Source organism: Clinocottus analis, unplaced genomic scaffold, assembly GCF_023055335.1.
Source record: "Clinocottus analis isolate CAN_PGR_092001 unplaced genomic scaffold, fCliAna1.0.p SCAF_15, whole genome shotgun sequence".
Classification (NCBI taxonomy): Eukaryota; Metazoa; Chordata; class Actinopteri; order Perciformes; family Cottidae; genus Clinocottus; species Clinocottus analis.
In genome coordinates this window covers 8931660-8949590 of record NW_027175876.1, presented here as the reverse complement: position 1 = coordinate 8949590, position 17931 = coordinate 8931660, and the positions used below count along the sequence as shown (strand labels likewise).

Sequence of the window (17931 nt, the reverse complement as noted above, 5' to 3'; positions counted from 1 at the left end):
AACATCTCATGAATACAAAGTGTATCATCTGAGTTTAAGGATGCACATATTACTTATTGATTATTAATTAAAAGCCTAAGGGCTTCAATGACATATTAGCCTTGCTGGGCGCTTTGATAATATACCTGTGAGACATTTAAGTAAACGTAAGAATCATCATATTATCAGAGTACGTAGCGCTGTAGTGTATTAAATGTATATCATCACTCTAAAGAACATTAAAGCGATTGGTTACCATGGTGTTTTTGTTGTAGGTGGCTCTATGACAGCAGCTGGCCTGTGATGGCTGCGTCTGACAAGACGTGACGTCACTTTAGGCGGGTTTTTTTTTTCGTGGAAAGTGCTAGAAGAAACGAAGCACACCCCTCCTGGTTTAAAATATTCCTCCATCAGATTAAAAAGACCCTCACTCTTTGCCATTCAAATAAACCATGTAGTCGTGATTGTGATTGAATATATGTATTAGGTTGATGCAGATATTTTTACCATGATAGTTTGTGGTGACAGCAATAACAACTAACCGTTAATAAAATGTTGGTATATTCAGTATCCATCTAGTAGATTCTAGTTCTTTCGTTTTGGCATAAACTGCCACAAGATGGCAGCAATGGTGCGATTGGCACAGGAACTGACTTTCTTAGTTATGTTACAGTGTTTTTAAAGGTGTACCTTACAACACGTATTTCAAGATTATACGATTGCCTTGTAAAATCAATATTATTCCGTATTTACTACCTCTGTATACATTTATGTCAACAACTGCTTTGATTTATCACAATTTAATGGTTAGTTTCGTCTTCTACCCGCTCTGGTGGTAGTTGGTGCACCGCGGATGGATACGGCCGCACACTGAAACGATTGAGTATAAAGATTCCGGTCTGTTAAAAGGAAGTCCCTTTCCATTTCCCTGCGTCAGAGAGCAGAAGGGACTGCATATTGGTTGCATTTTTTTCAAGAAAAGTCAACGGAATTAACAAGGTATGAACTCGAGTATTTCGCTTACAATTTGTACACATTTTGCTCTTTCAACGGATGTTTTTCCTCACCCGTCTCTGAACTATGAGTGCTTGTAACCACGATGCGAGCTCGTGAGTCACGACGGAAACCGAAGCTGTAATTGTCTCGTGGGTTAACGTTACAGCGAGCGAACTACCGTGGACCCTTTCTGTTAGCGTATTTCTTAATGTTTTATTCTTAACCGTGGTTAAATGGCACGATGATGCGAGGTGACTCCGTATCTAAATGCGGCGCTGTGCCGCACTGTTAGGCCGTGCTTTGGTTGCTCTGAGCCAGGTGTGGTGACTTACGGGGATTATTTTACTCGGATAACCACAGTTTTAAAATCAACACCAGGTACCATTGACCCGGTTTACAGAACCGGGTCGTCATTTCACAGCCAAATATATTCGCTTCAACGTTTGAAGTAACGTATTAAGGTAACAGTTTATGTGGTGTGTCAGTTTTATTAACGTTAGTCGGTTCACGTCCAGTTGACCGTTAAAGTAATTATTATATATACTGAAAGTGACATAGTTGTATGACGCCCAACTGATTCATGCTGTAACCTTAATATGTCTTGAGTCATTGTATTTATCTACGGCAGGTGGGATAAGGCCGCTTTATCGTAACATCGCGTTGTTCGTCACCACGTGGCTTTTAACCGGTAACTTTAACGGTTTAATTACAGGTTAACGTATAGCGCCTAGTTCCCTAATGTGATCTTTATGTTCGTCTGTAGCCGTCCCACAGCACGTGTTTGCGGAGTCCATTGTCTGTCATCCGACGCCATGTTGGCTAATGGCCGCTTCCACCGATTTGCAGCAACACTATGGCAGCAGTCCAATTGTACCGAACCGGCATGTTGACATGATTTTAATTACGATGATGATTCGGCGAATGAAGCCGAAAGAGTTGTCACTTTGAAGCAGACTAAATCTCACACCAACTTTTGGCAATTTTTATTTATATAGTTTTATTTTTTGGGATAGTCTGTGGTTGGCTTCTATTGAGTTTTGTGCAAAACTCTTTTTTTTCACCTCGTAATTCGTACCATTTTAAACCAATGACTATTTGCTCAAATATTACTTTATTTCTTCTTACAGATGCCTGAAGAAATGCACCAAGAGGAGGAGGCTGAGACCTTTGCCTTCCAGGCAGAGATCGCTCAGCTGATGTCCCTGATCATCAACACCTTTTACTCCAACAAGGAAATCTTCCTTAGGGAGTTAATCTCCAATGCCTCTGATGTAAGTCTGTAACAGCTTCACATCGTTTTTCCAGTTCTTGCATAATAATTTGGCCCATTACTTTCTTATGCACAGGTTTTTAAATGCGTAATTAATTATTAATGTAGTGGTATTGATTTTCATGGAGTAATGCTTCAAAATGATACCCAATATCTTGCTGTGTTTTTCAGGCTTTGGACAAAATCCGCTATGAAAGCCTCACTGATCCCACCAAGATGGACAGTGGCAAGGATCTGAAAATTGAAATCATCCCCAACAAAGCTGACCGCACCCTGACCCTCATCGACACTGGAATTGGCATGACCAAAGCCGACCTGATTAACAACCTGGGTACCATCGCCAAGTCTGGCACCAAGGCCTTCATGGAGGCCCTCCAGGTACGACGTGATGAAGAAATTAATAATTTATACAAATGCATCATTAGTGCAAAGAAAAAAAGGCTGTAGGCCATTGCTTTTGACAGACAGACCTTATATCTGTTTAAAAGTTACTTGATCCAAATCCTGGTTAATTTAATAAGACAATACTTTTTAATCACAATATCCTGACGTTATACATTTTATCCTTCTAGGCTGGAGCTGACATCTCCATGATTGGTCAGTTTGGTGTGGGTTTCTACTCTGCCTACCTTACGGCTGAGAGGGTTGTTGTCATCACCAAACACAATGATGATGAGCAGTACATCTGGGAGTCCTCCGCTGGAGGTTCCTTCACTGTCAAGGTTGACACCGGTACGTGCCCTGGTTCCATTACAAAATCAATGTTGTAGAGAAGGCAACATTTGACCTTACCTGCTATTTGCACCAACTATTTCTGATTACGCCGCTTGTATTGGGTTATGAAATGCATGAAATTGTACCTGGCACATTGTTAGCCTCATTCAGCTGGTGGCTGTAACTTAACGTGGAACCCCATGCACACTTATTTTTGTTAAGAAGTTAAATATCTTTGAATGGTATAACTTTATATTTATCATTGACCAGTTCCATAGATAAATATTTTTAATGGACAAAAAGGGCAATTTATTTACTGTAATGCACAGTACTACTAGCAGAACATCTAGCTCATAACTTTACAATCCTATTCACAGGCGAGCCCATGGGTCGTGGAACTAAGATTATCCTGCACCTGAAGGATGACCAAACGGAGTACATTGAGGAGAAGAGGATCAAGGAAATTGTCAAGAAGCACTCTCAGTTCATTGGCTATCCCATCACCCTGTTTGTAAGTATCAGGTTTTTGCCATTTTAGTTTTGGGCAAGTTGAAACTGTTTGCATATCAGTGAAGTTAAATTTTTTTTAAATTTGCAGGTGGAGAAGGAGCGTGAAAAGGAGATCAGTGATGATGAGGCAGAGGAGGAAGAGAAAGAAGAGAAGGAGAAGGAAGAAAAGGAGAAGGAAGAGAAAGAAGAGGGTGAGGACAAGCCAAAGATTGAGGATGTAGGATCAGATGATGAGGAGGACTCCAAAGACAAGGACAAGAAGAAGAAAAAGAAGATCAAGGAGAAGTACATCGACGAAGAGGAGCTGAACAAGACAAAGCCCATCTGGACCAGGAACCCCGATGACATCACAAACGAGGAGTATGGCGAGTTCTACAAGAGTCTGACCAACGACTGGGAGGATCACCTGGCTGTCAAGGTAAATATTACAATGCAAGAAATGTCTGTTGAATAGTTCATGTGTCAGCCTTGTGGCTGAAATAAAGTCAAACCAAGCTAACTTATGTTCTTCTTTACAGCACTTCTCAGTGGAGGGCCAGCTGGAATTCAGAGCTCTGCTCTTTGTTCCCCGCCGTGCACCTTTTGACCTGTTTGAGAACAAGAAAAAGAAGAATAACATCAAGCTGTACGTCAGGAGAGTTTTTATCATGGACAATTGTGAAGAACTCATCCCAGAGTACCTGAGTAAGTTGTACAAGCTTTTTGCAGTTCTATATCACTGCATGACTATTGCGCACACCCACATAAAGATGGCTACAAAGTTGGATGGTTTCAATAAGCCATGTTTGCATTTATCTCCAGACTTTGTTCGCGGTGTGGTCGACTCAGAGGACCTCCCCCTCAACATCTCCAGAGAAATGCTGCAACAGAGCAAGATCCTCAAGGTCATTCGCAAGAACATCGTCAAGAAGTGTCTGGAGCTCTTTGCCGAATTGGCTGAAGACACTGAGAACTACAAGAAGTTATACGAGGGTTTCTCCAAGAACATAAAGGTATACAAAATATGCATGTTAAGCGCTGCATTGATTTATTTTAAGTAAAATCTCAATTTTGAGTGCATTACTTTTCATAATGCGCTCCTTATGTTTTCAGTGCATCTATATGGACTCACAAGGTCTACCTTTTTTTTAAATGTTCATTTAATCCAATTGTCCTCTGCAGGCAGTCTAGCATAGCTTGTTAGCTATACGGGCTAATTGTAGCTGAGTATTGGTTTTAGTATCGCAACCATTTTCTTCATGCAGTTGTGACTCACTTGGTCTAGTGTAAAAGGCTCTTGTCTATGCGACGCTTGACACTGTGCTCATGTGCAATAGAATAGTCGCTTAGTCCTGTAGATAAGTTACTCTAGTTATGTGACATAAATGGTAACTTGTATCATGTTCAATTCTTGGCGATGACATTTTGTATTTGAAGACTATGCAACTCAAACCGTGAAATAAGTAGTCAAATGTAGCTGGATAATCAATTTATCTTGTTTTGATATAGGCTACTGTTGTGCAATTTTTGTTTATTGGCATTTAACCATGTTTGTTCTGTAAAGCTGGGCATCCATGAAGACTCTCAAAACCGCAAGAAGCTGTCTGAGCTGCTGCGTTACTCCAGCTCCCAGTCTGGGGATGACACCACCTCCCTCACAGAGTACCTAACCCGCATGAAGGAGAACCAGAAGGCTATCTACTACATTACTGGTGCGTCAGTATTTATTTATTTATTTTTAAGTGAATTTTTCTGATGGCATTTTTTTTTAGTGGTTTATACTTTTTTTTTTTTCTTTAAATTTCTGCTTACAGGAACATAAGGAACATTTTTTAGTAGATTACTTACAAGCCAATGTTATTTAATCTTGTCAGGTCAACGCTAATACTTAAATTACTTCTTTAGGTGAGAGCAAGGATCAGGTGGCGAACTCCGCCTTCGTCGAGCGCGTCCGTAAGCGCGGCTTTGAGGTTCTGTACATGACGGAGCCCATCGACGAGTACTGTGTCCAGCAGTTGAAGGAGTTCGATGGCAAGAGCCTGGTTTCTGTCACCAAGGAGGGTCTGGAGCTGCCAGAGGATGAGGAGGAGAAGAAAAAGATGGAGGAGGATAAGGCTAAGTTTGAAAACCTCTGCAAGCTCATGAAAGAGATCCTTGACAAGAAAGTGGAGAAGGTAAATGATCTTAATGAGTCAATATTAATTTTGACCTAAGTTTCCCTTTTTTACGCAGTAGGATTTAGGTTGTTATAAATTCACAACTACAGTTGCCACTTTTGTTTGGAAACAGGTGCCCTAACTGATCCTCACTTGTATTCTGGTGAGTTTTGTACATCTGCAAGGAGGCTCCTTAAGTATTTTGTGTGTCCCGAATGAGTTATTGATTGACAAATGTGTTTTTGACTAGTGATGGATTCCAAATGATTGTGGCGATGGATTGTAAATTGTTTTTGCAACTCGTGTGCTCTAACAGATGCCTGTTTTAATCATGTCCCTTTTTTTTTTTTTTTTTTTTTTTTTTTTTTTTTTTTTTTAAGTTTAACAAATGTGAAAATAGAATTTGAGAAGTGCTGAAGTTCAACCAGTTTCTAAATATTACTTTTCAGTGTAATCTATAAAGATGTTTCTACTTAAGATGTGATGGCATTGGCCATGCTGGTGTGTTGCACATGTATTTCTAACATGATTGTTCTGCATGCTTTTATTAACTTGACTTTTAGATTGGGTCAATGTTGCATGTTTTAAGTCCTAATGTTGTCCATTTGTCTCGCAGGTAACGGTGTCCAACAGACTGGTGTCTTCACCCTGCTGTATTGTGACGAGCACTTACGGTTGGACCGCGAACATGGAGAGGATCATGAAGGCACAGGCACTCAGGGATAACTCCACCATGGGCTACATGATGGCCAAGAAACACCTGGAGATCAACCCTGACCACCCCATCGTGGAGACACTCCGGCAGAAGGCAGATGCTGACAAGAACGACAAGGCTGTAAAGGACCTCGTCATCTTGCTGTTCGAAACCGCCCTTCTGTCCTCAGGCTTCTCCCTGGACGACCCACAGACCCACTCCAACCGCATCTACAGAATGATCAAACTGGGACTGGGTAAGAAGATGCAACCAGTCATTGGTGATTTTGACATGCTTTTAACTTGTCTTGATTGCTAAAAAATAACAATTCATGTGCCTGTAGGTATCGATGATGACGATGTCCCCATTGAGGAGGCGACAACTGCAGCCATCCCAGATGAGATCCCTGCCCTAGAAGGTGATGGTGAAGATGATGCTTCACGCATGGAAGAAGTTGATTAAACCAACCCTCCCCTCAGATTTCTAACACTTTAGCCTCACTTTTCAATTGTTCATCCTTAAACTGCAGTAACTGCAAAAAAAAGTCATTCATGTTGTGGTGGACCAGTGTTGCTCTTGCGTCCTGAGCGTTACTCTGCAAGACCTTAAGAAAAGCAGTTTTTGGTTTTTGCTGTATAAGTTCATGGTGACGACACATGTTTTAACGAGTACCTTGTTGCACTGAGTTTTAAATGTTGGAGCGGTAACTGTGTGAACATGGGAATGGTACATTCCATTGTCAGATCGGGTCTGGAAGGTTTGGGGAGGTTCTGCTCATGTGCAACACTGCACGCTGCATGGAGAGACGACTGTATGATTCCTTTGCCCGAGTCCAGGCTTGTGTCTGTATTCCAAGTCTTGTTTTGCAAAAAATTAAAGATGTAATACCTTATGTTTTGTCTTGTTTATATTTATGCCTTCTCAAATGTTAGTTCTTCATACATTTAAAATCTGCAACCAAGTCTACATACACTTTGAAAAATTTAAAAAGGAATTTAAATGTTACATAATTTACTAAAATTTGGGGACTTCAACTTTCTGAGTTCAAACTATGGTTTGGACTGTTCTTAAAGTGACCACAAGGGGGAAATGCTACATTACAAGTGGTATACAACTTGCAGTTATGAGGTAGAGCTTAAATATTTCTTATACCACTGGATTGTAAACCCTAAATCTAGGTAATGTATTAGTACAAGAAAGAAGCTCTTATGGGTAACTAAAGACTTTTAGTACATATTCTGTAAATTTGCAAAATGTAAATGCAATCATGACTCCAAACCGGCCCAGGTGAAAATCAGTCTGCTTCACATGGCCCAAAATCACAAATATACTTCAAAGGACTATTCTTGGTTGTATGGGTAAAGCTACTAAAAATAACTTTCACGCGTCACAAGTGGTTAAAACGTTTCATAAGTCTGACGGGTGAATATATTCTCTAACCCTGACCTAAATCTTGTAAAACGTTCTCACCCAAACCAAGAGCAGACACGTCCCTGCCTAACCACGCTTCAAACTGCATTGTGTCCCTGCTGGCTTGATGGACAGGTTAGACTGCTAAGATTACATTGCATAGAACTTTGGTGTTGCCTAAACATGTTTTAGAAATCTCACACACAGAAGAAAATAATTGCATACATTGTGTCTACGGTCTTTACTATCAGAAAAATGTTTAAGAATGTGTTTAAGCACAAGGAACATGGATAAAGCATAAATGTGAGTTGAAAGTGTGAGGCATCCTCCGTTAAGCTCTGAGGAAAATGTAAAATATGTAGTTTTCCTGGAAGTCACGCGCTTCACACGTTTGAAGAGGCGGCAGCAGCTTTTCTGCTCATCTGTAAACCCAGTGAGCGTGGGTGTCTCTCCCTCCTGAACCTGCTCTCGTCAAAGTCGTTGTGGGAACTTTAGCCGTGTCATTCAGAAACATGCTGTAACAGTTTTCCGTAACGCCTCCTTAACTTGACCACCTTAATTTGCTCCATCTACAAAATATTTGCATAATGTCAGAGGGTTTGACAAACAACTATGGCGATCAGTCGACTGCAGATCTCCAGGTTTGTCTGCAGCGACCATGTGACCACATTTGGCTAAAACACACCATTCAAACTCAAAAACAAGCAACAATGTTTGCAGGCAATTGGCTCCAAGAAAAGACATTTCATACAACCGTTCCAAAACATTTGACTCGCCGAACTGTGTTAAAGGATCAGCGGCCTTAGTGGCGACGATGTACTTGGCAGGGTGTGTACTCGTAGTGTACTCGTAGCTCGGTCAGCCCAACACACTGCCAAAACAATTAAAGTGAACAAACAACATCTTGCTTAGATACAGGATGCGGATGTTTGGTGACTTGAGTCTGTAGTAAACCTTCGATCTGCTTCAGCTGGTAAAGAGTCGGTGTAGGTTTCACTCATAAAGTTGAAAGGTGCATCTGGTCTGACCTGCCTTGGTTTCAAACAAAGAACTTCCTGTGGAAACATTTGACCCCTGTGTGTAAAGATGTTCTCAACCCACAAACGCAGAGTTGAGGAGGAGGTTTCTGGTGTTTCGGTGGGCTGCTGTGTGACATTGGCTTGCAGTGTCACAGTTCTTATGAACTTTGTATCCTATCATCTCTTCTCTCTGTATTGTGTGCGTCTTGTTTTGGAGAAATGCTTAAAATATGTCGACATGCCTTACTTGAAAAGAGTTGTTCAGTCACGCGTCTCTTTGTCTCCGTACTTTAGTGCGTTACTGCCTCCGTGATGGTGAGGTTGTGGTTTATATCACTCAAGATGAGATAGAGATCAAATGAGAGAAAAAGATGTAGCGTGGTATTGCAATGTGTACTGCAATCACACCATGCTGCAGGGCCGTGTGCATAAAGGTTGTAACTAAGTTCCTATGACATTTACAATGCAAGGTGTCAGAAAAACAACAACACAATTAATACTTGTGATCTAAAAACAACTTTGTTGCGCACGTCATAGGGCATAGTGTTGTTTCTCATATTTGATTGCACTTTGTAAATCAACAGATTAACACTCACATTGAGTAGGCAAGAAGCAAGATAAAGAGAAAGAAAAAACGTATACCTTAGAAAGAAACTATAACCTTTATGGTCACGCGGCTGCATTTGTGAGTGCCCTGTTGCTACCATTAGCAGCTGGCTAACTTAGCTTAGCACAAATACTTCATAGAGGGGGAATCAACTAGCCTGGCTCTGCCCAAAAGTGACAAAATCCGCCATCCAGCACTTATAAATAAAGCCATGTTCATGATTGTGTTTTTCAGAGCGTTACAAGCCAACCAGTGGTGACTCCAGGAAGTCACAGGCCAAGTATTCTGGCACAAAAGCCCGAGAAACCCCAAGTGGAATTTGTCCACTTTGGACTGAACAAGGCCTAATGTGTCCCCTGTCTCCAGTCTTTGTGCTAAGCTACGTTAGCTGGCAGGAGGCTCGTATTTAGTATCCAAACATGTGTCCTAAGTGTTATCAATTTGCTCCTCCGTCTCTCAGCTAGAAAGTTAATAAGTGTACGAACTAGGAAGCCCAAGAAACCAGAGGTCTCCTCGCCTACGTCCTCTCTCATCCCCCCTTATCACGTATTTCATTTGTGTTAAAAAAAGAGCAGAAGAGCTGCTGCCATTGTGACGCACAACTCCAAACCAGATGGGGTGGAGGACGTTGAGAAATGAGGTGCGGGGAAATTCCCCCATTGAGAAGCTGTGAGATGATAAACTAAGGGGAAATGTTTCCTCGCACTACACAGTCAAATACTGTCTTCAGTTTGATGTTCAGTGAATCATAATAGTGGTCTGGTTTATGAATTAGTGTAGAATGCAAAGAGTCCACGAGTTTGTTTCGAAAATAACATGTTTTTTCTTGATAAGGCGGAAGAGAGTTTAAGTAATATTGAGAGATGACAGAGAGGAAAATCTACTCAACCGATTTGCAGATGTCAACCAACGCCATATCGATGTCTATCTCATAGGGCGAGCCCCCTTTACACCCTGGAAAAATGGTAATTTTTGGTATTATGATTGACTACTTTAGCAGACACATTTAAGGAACACAACTTGAACAGCAGCCTATTGTTGAAACAATATTGGCAAATAGATCAGACATGTAAAGAAGCGTGTGCTTTTACAAGCAGGCGGGACGACTGCAGAGTACCAAACGCCCCGCAAGGCAGTTCATCAGCTCCAGCTAAAACGTGTCTCTCCCATTGTGCTTCCATGTTTAGCCACATTAGCTTTTTACATCAGCATAGTCCATCTATCAGTCCATCCCACTTTGGTCCAATCTGAAATAACTGTTGGTTTACAATAAGTTATATATAAATCATATATACTTTTATACACACACACACCTTTTTGAATTGTTTTTTTTTACTAGCTTCAATAATATGGTTGCATTTTAAAGTTAAACTGTTCAAACTGTCTGCTCTGTATGAATAGCACTTTGTAGTTTTGCTTTCTTGAAGAAATTGTACTTTGTGCTTGATTCTTGTCGTTCTGAGTTTGGTTCTTATGGTTGAACACTTATTAAGTCGCTTTGGATAATGAAATGTAATGAATGGTGCTTCAGAAAAAAGGTTGTTACCTGCAAAGCAAACAGCACTTTAGATGAGCACAAACACTGTGAAACAGTAAAATCAAACCTCTTCATTTCATCATGTTAAGTTAATTTAATATGTTTTATTATTAATCCAGTTACCAGAGGAAATAGAATGATAAAAACAAGGTACCAGTGAGATCGCACTTCCCTTGTTTGCATTCTGTTCTGCAAACTCCCCCCAGGCCGACATCACATCCTTATGACGGTAATGATCGTCATCTTCATCACTATCCATTCAGTGTTCTTCCAGACATTCACATGTGACGGTGAAAACCCATGAAGCAGTCCTTTTACAAAAGTACACGACAGACAAGTTGGAAGTAAACAATGACTAAGAGATATATTTACAATTTTTTTTTTTAGCCCAAAGTTAAAATATTAAGTAGAATCTGTGTTGAGAACAAAAAAACTTTTCCTTAAAATAACGCCGTGCAAAAAGTACCCACAGCAGCATTTGGTTCACTGACGTTGGGGTAAAACTATACAATTTATAACAAGTGCGCTATTTATTACGCAAACCGTTACCACCCTTTAGTACCGATGGTAGCCTCTGGAACATGTTATAATACCTTAAAATGAACATTAATCTGTGCACCATATTTTCAGGCCATGTTTACAGCTTTACAAGATAAAAATCCCACATAAAGACCGCTGCTCTCCAACATGGAGGACTGAGATAAGCATCTGGCTATTGTAACTGTGAGTGCTATTGTAAGAAATAGAAAGTTTGGTCATAACTGAAGGTGAAAGTCTTGTTCAAATATTTGGGATCAAGTTAAAAAAGGACTTGTGTGTAGGATTTAGTGGAATCTAGTGAAGGTACAAATTCAAGCTGCCACTTCCGATGTAAAAAACACGAAAGGCTCTTTCTCGAGCCAGTGCCTGGTGTAGTTTGTTCTGGGCTCCTGTTGAAACATACTGTCGAAACTCCTTTTATTGATATGAATGGCTCATTCGAACCCAACAAAAAAAAACAATTCTTACTTTCAGGTGATTACCCCACACCAATTAAAACATAATATTGAATATCATGCTTAATTTCTGCCAATAGACTCCCCTAAATCCCACACAATAGTCCTTTAATTTATTGATGTTGGAAAAGTAAGGCGTAGCCATAAATCTCAACATTTTTCAGAATGTTTTCATTTGGCTGCACAAGCCACATAAAGGAAACATATTCTACTGTTTAAGTGTGAAATTGGTGAAGAGGCAGTTTGCTAAGTTCATGGTCTGGGACTCGTGTATAAGACAATCTTACAGGCACTCAAAACTTCTGTGACTGCTGACTCGACAAATCACATGGACCCCTTGGGGGCATCTTGGTGTAAGTGTCAAAACTTCAAAATCCCTTTCTGTACCATTGAAGAAGGAAAACAAAAACCAATGGAAAAGAAGAGTAAAAAACAAACAAACCAACCCGATAGATACACACAAATAGACAAAAAGCACCACAGAAAACGTGGTCTCAGTTCCCAGCTTGGTGCCACTTCAGAGCGCTACACCTTCTGTCCGACTGGTTGTGCTAACCGCCGGCCGGTCTTCATGCGGTTACGTGCATACACCCGCAAGAAAAGAGCCAAGAAGACCACTGCAACACCAAATCCACCCACTAAGGTAACAGCGTGACCGTAGAGGAAACAAGAGAGGAGGATGGCGATAGCCTGTCGCAGGGTCATAATGATGGTGAAGACTGCGGCACCAAACTGGCTGATGGTGTAGAAGATGAAGAGCTGGCCGCACGCCGAGCACACGGACAGCAGCACGGCATGAAAGGCAAACTCGGAGTGGCGCGACATGAAAGCCACCGAGTCAAAGAACGCGCCCTGCTCGAGCAGCGAGCCGACGGTGAAGAGGCAGGAGAACAGATTCACTCCGAACATCATCTGCACGGACGACATTTTGTACTTGAAGAGGTTGTCCTGCCAGTTGGAAGTGAAGCTGTCGAAGACGATGTAGCCGATGAGGATGACGACCCCGCTGAAGGTGGTGACGGTGGACGGGTGCTTGCTGGGTGTGCTGGACAGCAGGAACATGCTGACACCCACTGAGATCAGCACGGCGGTGAAGTATTCCCAGTATTCGTAGCTCTTGTGCGACACGATCTTACCCATGAGCATGACGGGAATGACCTTGGAGGCCTTGGCCAGGACTTGAGTGGGAAAGCTTATGTACTTGAGGGCCTCATACTGGCACCAGCTGCTCATGATGTTGGACAGCGAGGCGAAGGAGTACTTGTACATGGGGGCTCCGTGGCGAGGCTGCTTGAAAAGGATGCACCACAGGCCCGACACGGTCAGAGCCAGGATGCGGTTCATGAAGACCAAGAACTGAGAGTCCTTGAATTTCTCACCCTCATCTTCTGGAGTCATGGCTCCGTAGGAACGTGTCATCACCCGCTCTTGCAGGACTCCCCATGTCAGGTACGATACCTGAGAATAAGAAAACCAACAAGCATTTTAAGAGTGTACTTCAAGTTAAATATTTTTTCATCAAAAGCTTCCCTTCAAAAGTTGAGCACTGGTTGATTATTTTGTAAAATCAAATACATTGGGGTAGTTTAGCTTTCTCTTGGCTGTGAAGTGATCCCTTACTAGTGCCATGTGACATGTCATGACAACAACGTGTAAGTCGTGTCACCTGCACCTCGTTGAACGCTGGTGTCAGACGCGTTTTCAGTGAGTCACGGGTCTTCGCGTGGGCAAAAATAACCCTGTGCTTTTATTTCGAAAGGAATTTTGAATGCAGCAGAGTGCACTCTTTACTTGCGTGAGTTTAAACGCCAGACTATTCGTGATAGTTCGCTACCGTAAGCTATTGTATTGTGTATTTTGGCGGCGATCTAGGAAGCAGTGTTCGAGTGTAAGTTTCTGAGGCTTTTATTCTGATGGAAAAAAACGAAAAGAGAGGTGCGGAGCCACCCGAAGCTCTGTTTTGGTCCCCACAAACTTTTCTCTGGCTCGTTAATGTTCCATGAAGTTCACCCCCTAACTTTATGTACACTTAAACGCTCCAAAGCGCCCAGGGCGCCTGCAAAGTTGGGTGATAATTCTTCATGGGTTTATCACAATAACCATCCCTGTCACATTACATGAGGTAATTTAGTCCATTGTTAATCCAAAAATATGGATAAGTACAACTTTAAGATAGGCCGATCCTTTGACCTAGCACTCCATTTCGTAGATGGCAAAGTTACATGACCGCATCAGTGTCCCAGCTCCTCCCTTTATACAAACTACACTTAAGCATCTTTTGAAATAGTCAGCTGAGAGCAAACTGTAAAACAAACATAAAACAACTCTCCCACAGCTGCACAAACGGAGTAAAAACAGTGCATGGTATTAATGGGATTAGACCCTATGCAACTTTTGAAGGATTCACACCTGAAGTCCGGCAGCACAGAAGACTAGTTTGACGACCTGTCTGACTGACGAGCCTGAATCCTGCTCGTTCCTGGGTGCAATTGGCGCGTCATCCAGCAGACCGGTTTTGGCCTCACTGCCAAACACGCAAGTCTTTATGATTGGGAAACAAATCCCACTACCTGAAAGACAACATACATGGGAAAAAGAGGATTGAACTTGATACCAAGGTGGTCAGGAAGGAACACATTTGTGTTCTTTATCTGGCATGCATCTCCAAATTAAACGTCTGTATCACAAGCCCAAACCTGTCTCTAAGTAATTGGTGCGTTTGAAGTAACTAATGAGGAAGTAGCCCGGGATGATGATGGTGGAGTATCCCAGAACGTTGACAAGAAAGCGGAAGACCCAAACTTCATGCCAGCCTTCCAGTAGGGACGACTCCTGGGCCGCCACAATGGAAGGGATGAGAAGCAACACAAATGCAGGGCAAACCCTACAGAGTAAAAGACAAGGAGGATCAGGCCACAGTGTAAAATACAGTTAAGATGATTAATACATCACATTACTATCCATCATATCAATGTTGTGATAAATATCAACTAGTGACGATTATATTTGTATGCGTGTTTACAACTTTCTTAATCCTATCTGAATTCATACTAAAAGAAAATATTTTAGGTAAGTTTGTTGGTATTTCAGCTCCATTTCACGATACTTCTGTCCTCGTCACACTGGATAGACAACGACACCCTTGGAATCAATTTATTGTGAAATCATCACATCAAGAGAGAAGAAAACAACGACAGAAACTTGTAGTATTCTGTACCTTGTCAAGCCTTCTGATCATGCTGTTATTGTTCAATAATTATGTTTTAATCCCTTTTTTACTTACTGAGCTACATGTTTTCCATCCCTCACAACAGCTGTTCCATAGATTTACACCATTAACTGAAATACAATTTTTTTTTACACACATTTTCTTTTTAACCAAGGAAATTGCTGTAACACATACCGACTTTCTCTCTTGAGTCTTTCTTTCTTCCTCAGAACGACTAAGTATGATTTTACCAGCAGAACCTTAATAAATTTAACTTAAAACTTAATAAAGTAGCATAATAGCACAACCTTGATTAACAGTACTCAAAATGTTCTCACTAAATTAAAATTAACTACTGTAGTAAAACTTTAAATACTGAACAGTAAAACACATTTTTACATCACGTGAAGAGTGAAAGAAAAACAGAACCATGTACCCAAATAGACTTAATGTCTGTTCAATGTAGAACTATACGGTTTTATGATGCTCGACAGTTTTAATAATGTATACTATTGTAATTGTTGTATTTTGAGAGTCAAATCTGAATCTGCAACTTAACCAGCAGGAAACTTTTCTCACAAATCGCTTTGCTGCCCAACTCCCTTCCAGGAGGCACACACAGCTTTGGCACATTTGCAATCTCAAGCTCATTTGTGATGAATCCCTAGTTTTCCATGAAAAAGGTGTGCTCCTTGCTGTCGTGGCACTAAATGTGCATCTGATTCAAAGTGAGGCCGGGTCTCGTCCCAGGGGGCCTGTGAGCCTGACTCAAACAGAGCCTCTTTGTGTTGAACTCTGCTGTGGCCTGTCCAGCCAGTCGTCCACTGCAGAGAGACCTGGGCTCTGAACAAGCAACTTATTACATGGAGGAATTCACTGCAGCGGCTGGGCGGCCAACCCACAGGCTGTCTCACCACAGGCACGCAGAGACATCTGCCAAACATATACCTGAGGAGGAACACAGTGCTTGTGTCTTGTATGGTTAACCCTGTATGACAGCAGAAAAAAACATGTCCTCGTTCACCAGTCCCACATATCAACTAGGCCATGTTAATATTAATACCTAGCTGTGGATGGGTGGGGTCTGGATAAATACATTCATAGAAAACATCAGTGTGACGGGAAAAAAGTCACACTGGTGTTGCACCAAATGATGTGACCCATTAGATTCTCTTGCTTGTCCAGTACTTTCAGCCTTATTGCCACTGCGGTGTTTTAATCACATTATCACATGCAGTATTTTGATGAGATTTAACAAACAGGGTAACTCAATTTAAGTTAAAGTATAAAGTGCTCTACACATTAGTTTCACAGCTATGTGAGTCTCTGGGACACCATTTCTATTGACGCTTATCAAGTAATAAAGTCATCATATTAAAACATGAAGCTAACTTAGGACAGCTGCTATTCGCGTCACAGATTTCGGCGCAACACCGGTTCGTGTCACGTCACACAAACCGTTAAAGTAATAATGAATAACTGAAATTAACGCTTAGCCCAGGTCTCTGCCACGCTGACAAGTAACCACGTCAACGGTCGGTCAGCGTCGCAAATCCACATCTAAAAATCACCAGCAGCTTTTTTTCCCGGCTCGCTAACGTTACTATTGGTCTCCGACGTTACCTCCATAAAAAAGATGTCATCTTCCTCTCTGTGGCCGACACCGGGCGACACACGCCGACGGGATCAGACGTCTCGGCTGTGACGGAGCATGAAGCAGCACGAGCCCGGCCGGGAGCGGTATTTTGATAATAAGAGATTGTCTTCTTTCAGACCAGCCGCCTTTAGCTCTAATGTCTTCAACTTATCCTCCTAGATGGCCGATGTGTTGGTTCCGGTTGGTTCCCTGGCGCAGGAAAAGCCTCCTCCTCCTCGCTCACCACCAGAGGACGCAGGAGATGGAGAGCAACGCCCACCCGCCGGCGCTGCCCCCTGTCGGTGCGGAGGCATCACTGCAAGGCAAAACAGTTTTACCTGTGTGTCATACACAAAGGCCAATGACAATGCTGTACATGGTGCATAAATAGTTTAAAAAATAAATAGCAAAACACATGACAAAACAGATTCATACATTCTAGTTAAGTAGAGGAACACAAGCGGGAACATTATTCATGTATCTAGGCTGCGCCAAATGCAATGTTTTTACCTGGTGCTGCTGCCTCCTGGGCTCCTCTGTAAAGCAGTAAAGCAAATGTCAAAACTCCCGGAAAACACATGCCTGAAGGAAGAATAGGTCCACCACATGCATTTTGAAGTAGTTTAAGCTGTGCTGGAAACTAATAACCCAATAATAAGTAAAGGAGTTAAAAAGAGAAGCAATATTCATATGGATACAGTAGAATAAAAGGGTCTATGCTGCATAATGATCATTACTTTGGATACTTGACTGACAATATAATGTGCGTAAGTAACCATAAGTAGTGAAAGCACAGGTGGAGCTGATACTAATTATGATGGCTCTGTTCCATGAAAGTAAGTAAAGCCAGTGAGCATGAACTTTAATTGACTTCTAAAAGGAATGCATTGTTATAACTTACACCTGTGCCTTTTTCTGGTATCCCATGTCAAAACACCTGCTCTGGAAAAGGCCAATGCAGGACTTTTACTTGTAATGGTTGTTATTGTGGCATTTCCACTGAAATTCCTCTCCAATCACTGCTTTTATGTAATAAATATTCTATAATTTGTCTTGCCCTTACATGCTGTGGATCAGAATGACCTGGCCTACAAAAAGTTGTTGGAATGTTGGAAATGTGCATCAGCAATCAGCGAGGCCTATAGGTTTAAGCAACAATATATATATATATATATATATATATATATATATATATATATATATATATATATATATATATAT

The 17931-nt window shown here is 41.5% G+C and overlaps 2 protein-coding genes across 2 annotated transcripts; one reads left to right on the top strand and one right to left on the bottom strand.

Moving 5' to 3' along the window:
* Nucleotides 1-823: 823 nt before the first annotated feature.
* Nucleotides 824-7190, top strand: hsp90ab1 (heat shock protein 90, alpha (cytosolic), class B member 1). Its single transcript, XM_068577169.1, has 12 exons — nt 824-978; nt 2103-2246; nt 2417-2623; nt 2818-2977; nt 3337-3470; nt 3558-3887; nt 3988-4153; nt 4271-4461; nt 5013-5160; nt 5354-5622; nt 6221-6554; nt 6642-7190. The coding sequence occupies exons 2-12, from the start codon at nt 2103-2105 to the stop codon at nt 6758-6760; spliced, it is 2202 nt and encodes a 733-aa protein (XP_068433270.1). The 5' UTR covers nt 824-978; the 3' UTR covers nt 6761-7190.
* A 3755-nt stretch (nt 7191-10945) lies between these two features.
* On the bottom strand, nt 10946-17010 carry slc35b2 (solute carrier family 35 member B2). The gene is made up of 4 exons (XM_068577575.1): nt 16698-17010; nt 14563-14750; nt 14276-14436; nt 10946-13324 (listed from the first exon to the last, which is right to left on the bottom strand). The coding sequence occupies exons 1-4, from the start codon at nt 16715-16717 to the stop codon at nt 12392-12394; spliced, it is 1302 nt and encodes a 433-aa protein (XP_068433676.1). The 5' UTR covers nt 16718-17010; the 3' UTR covers nt 10946-12391.
* Between the last annotated feature and the right edge of the window lie 921 nt (nt 17011-17931).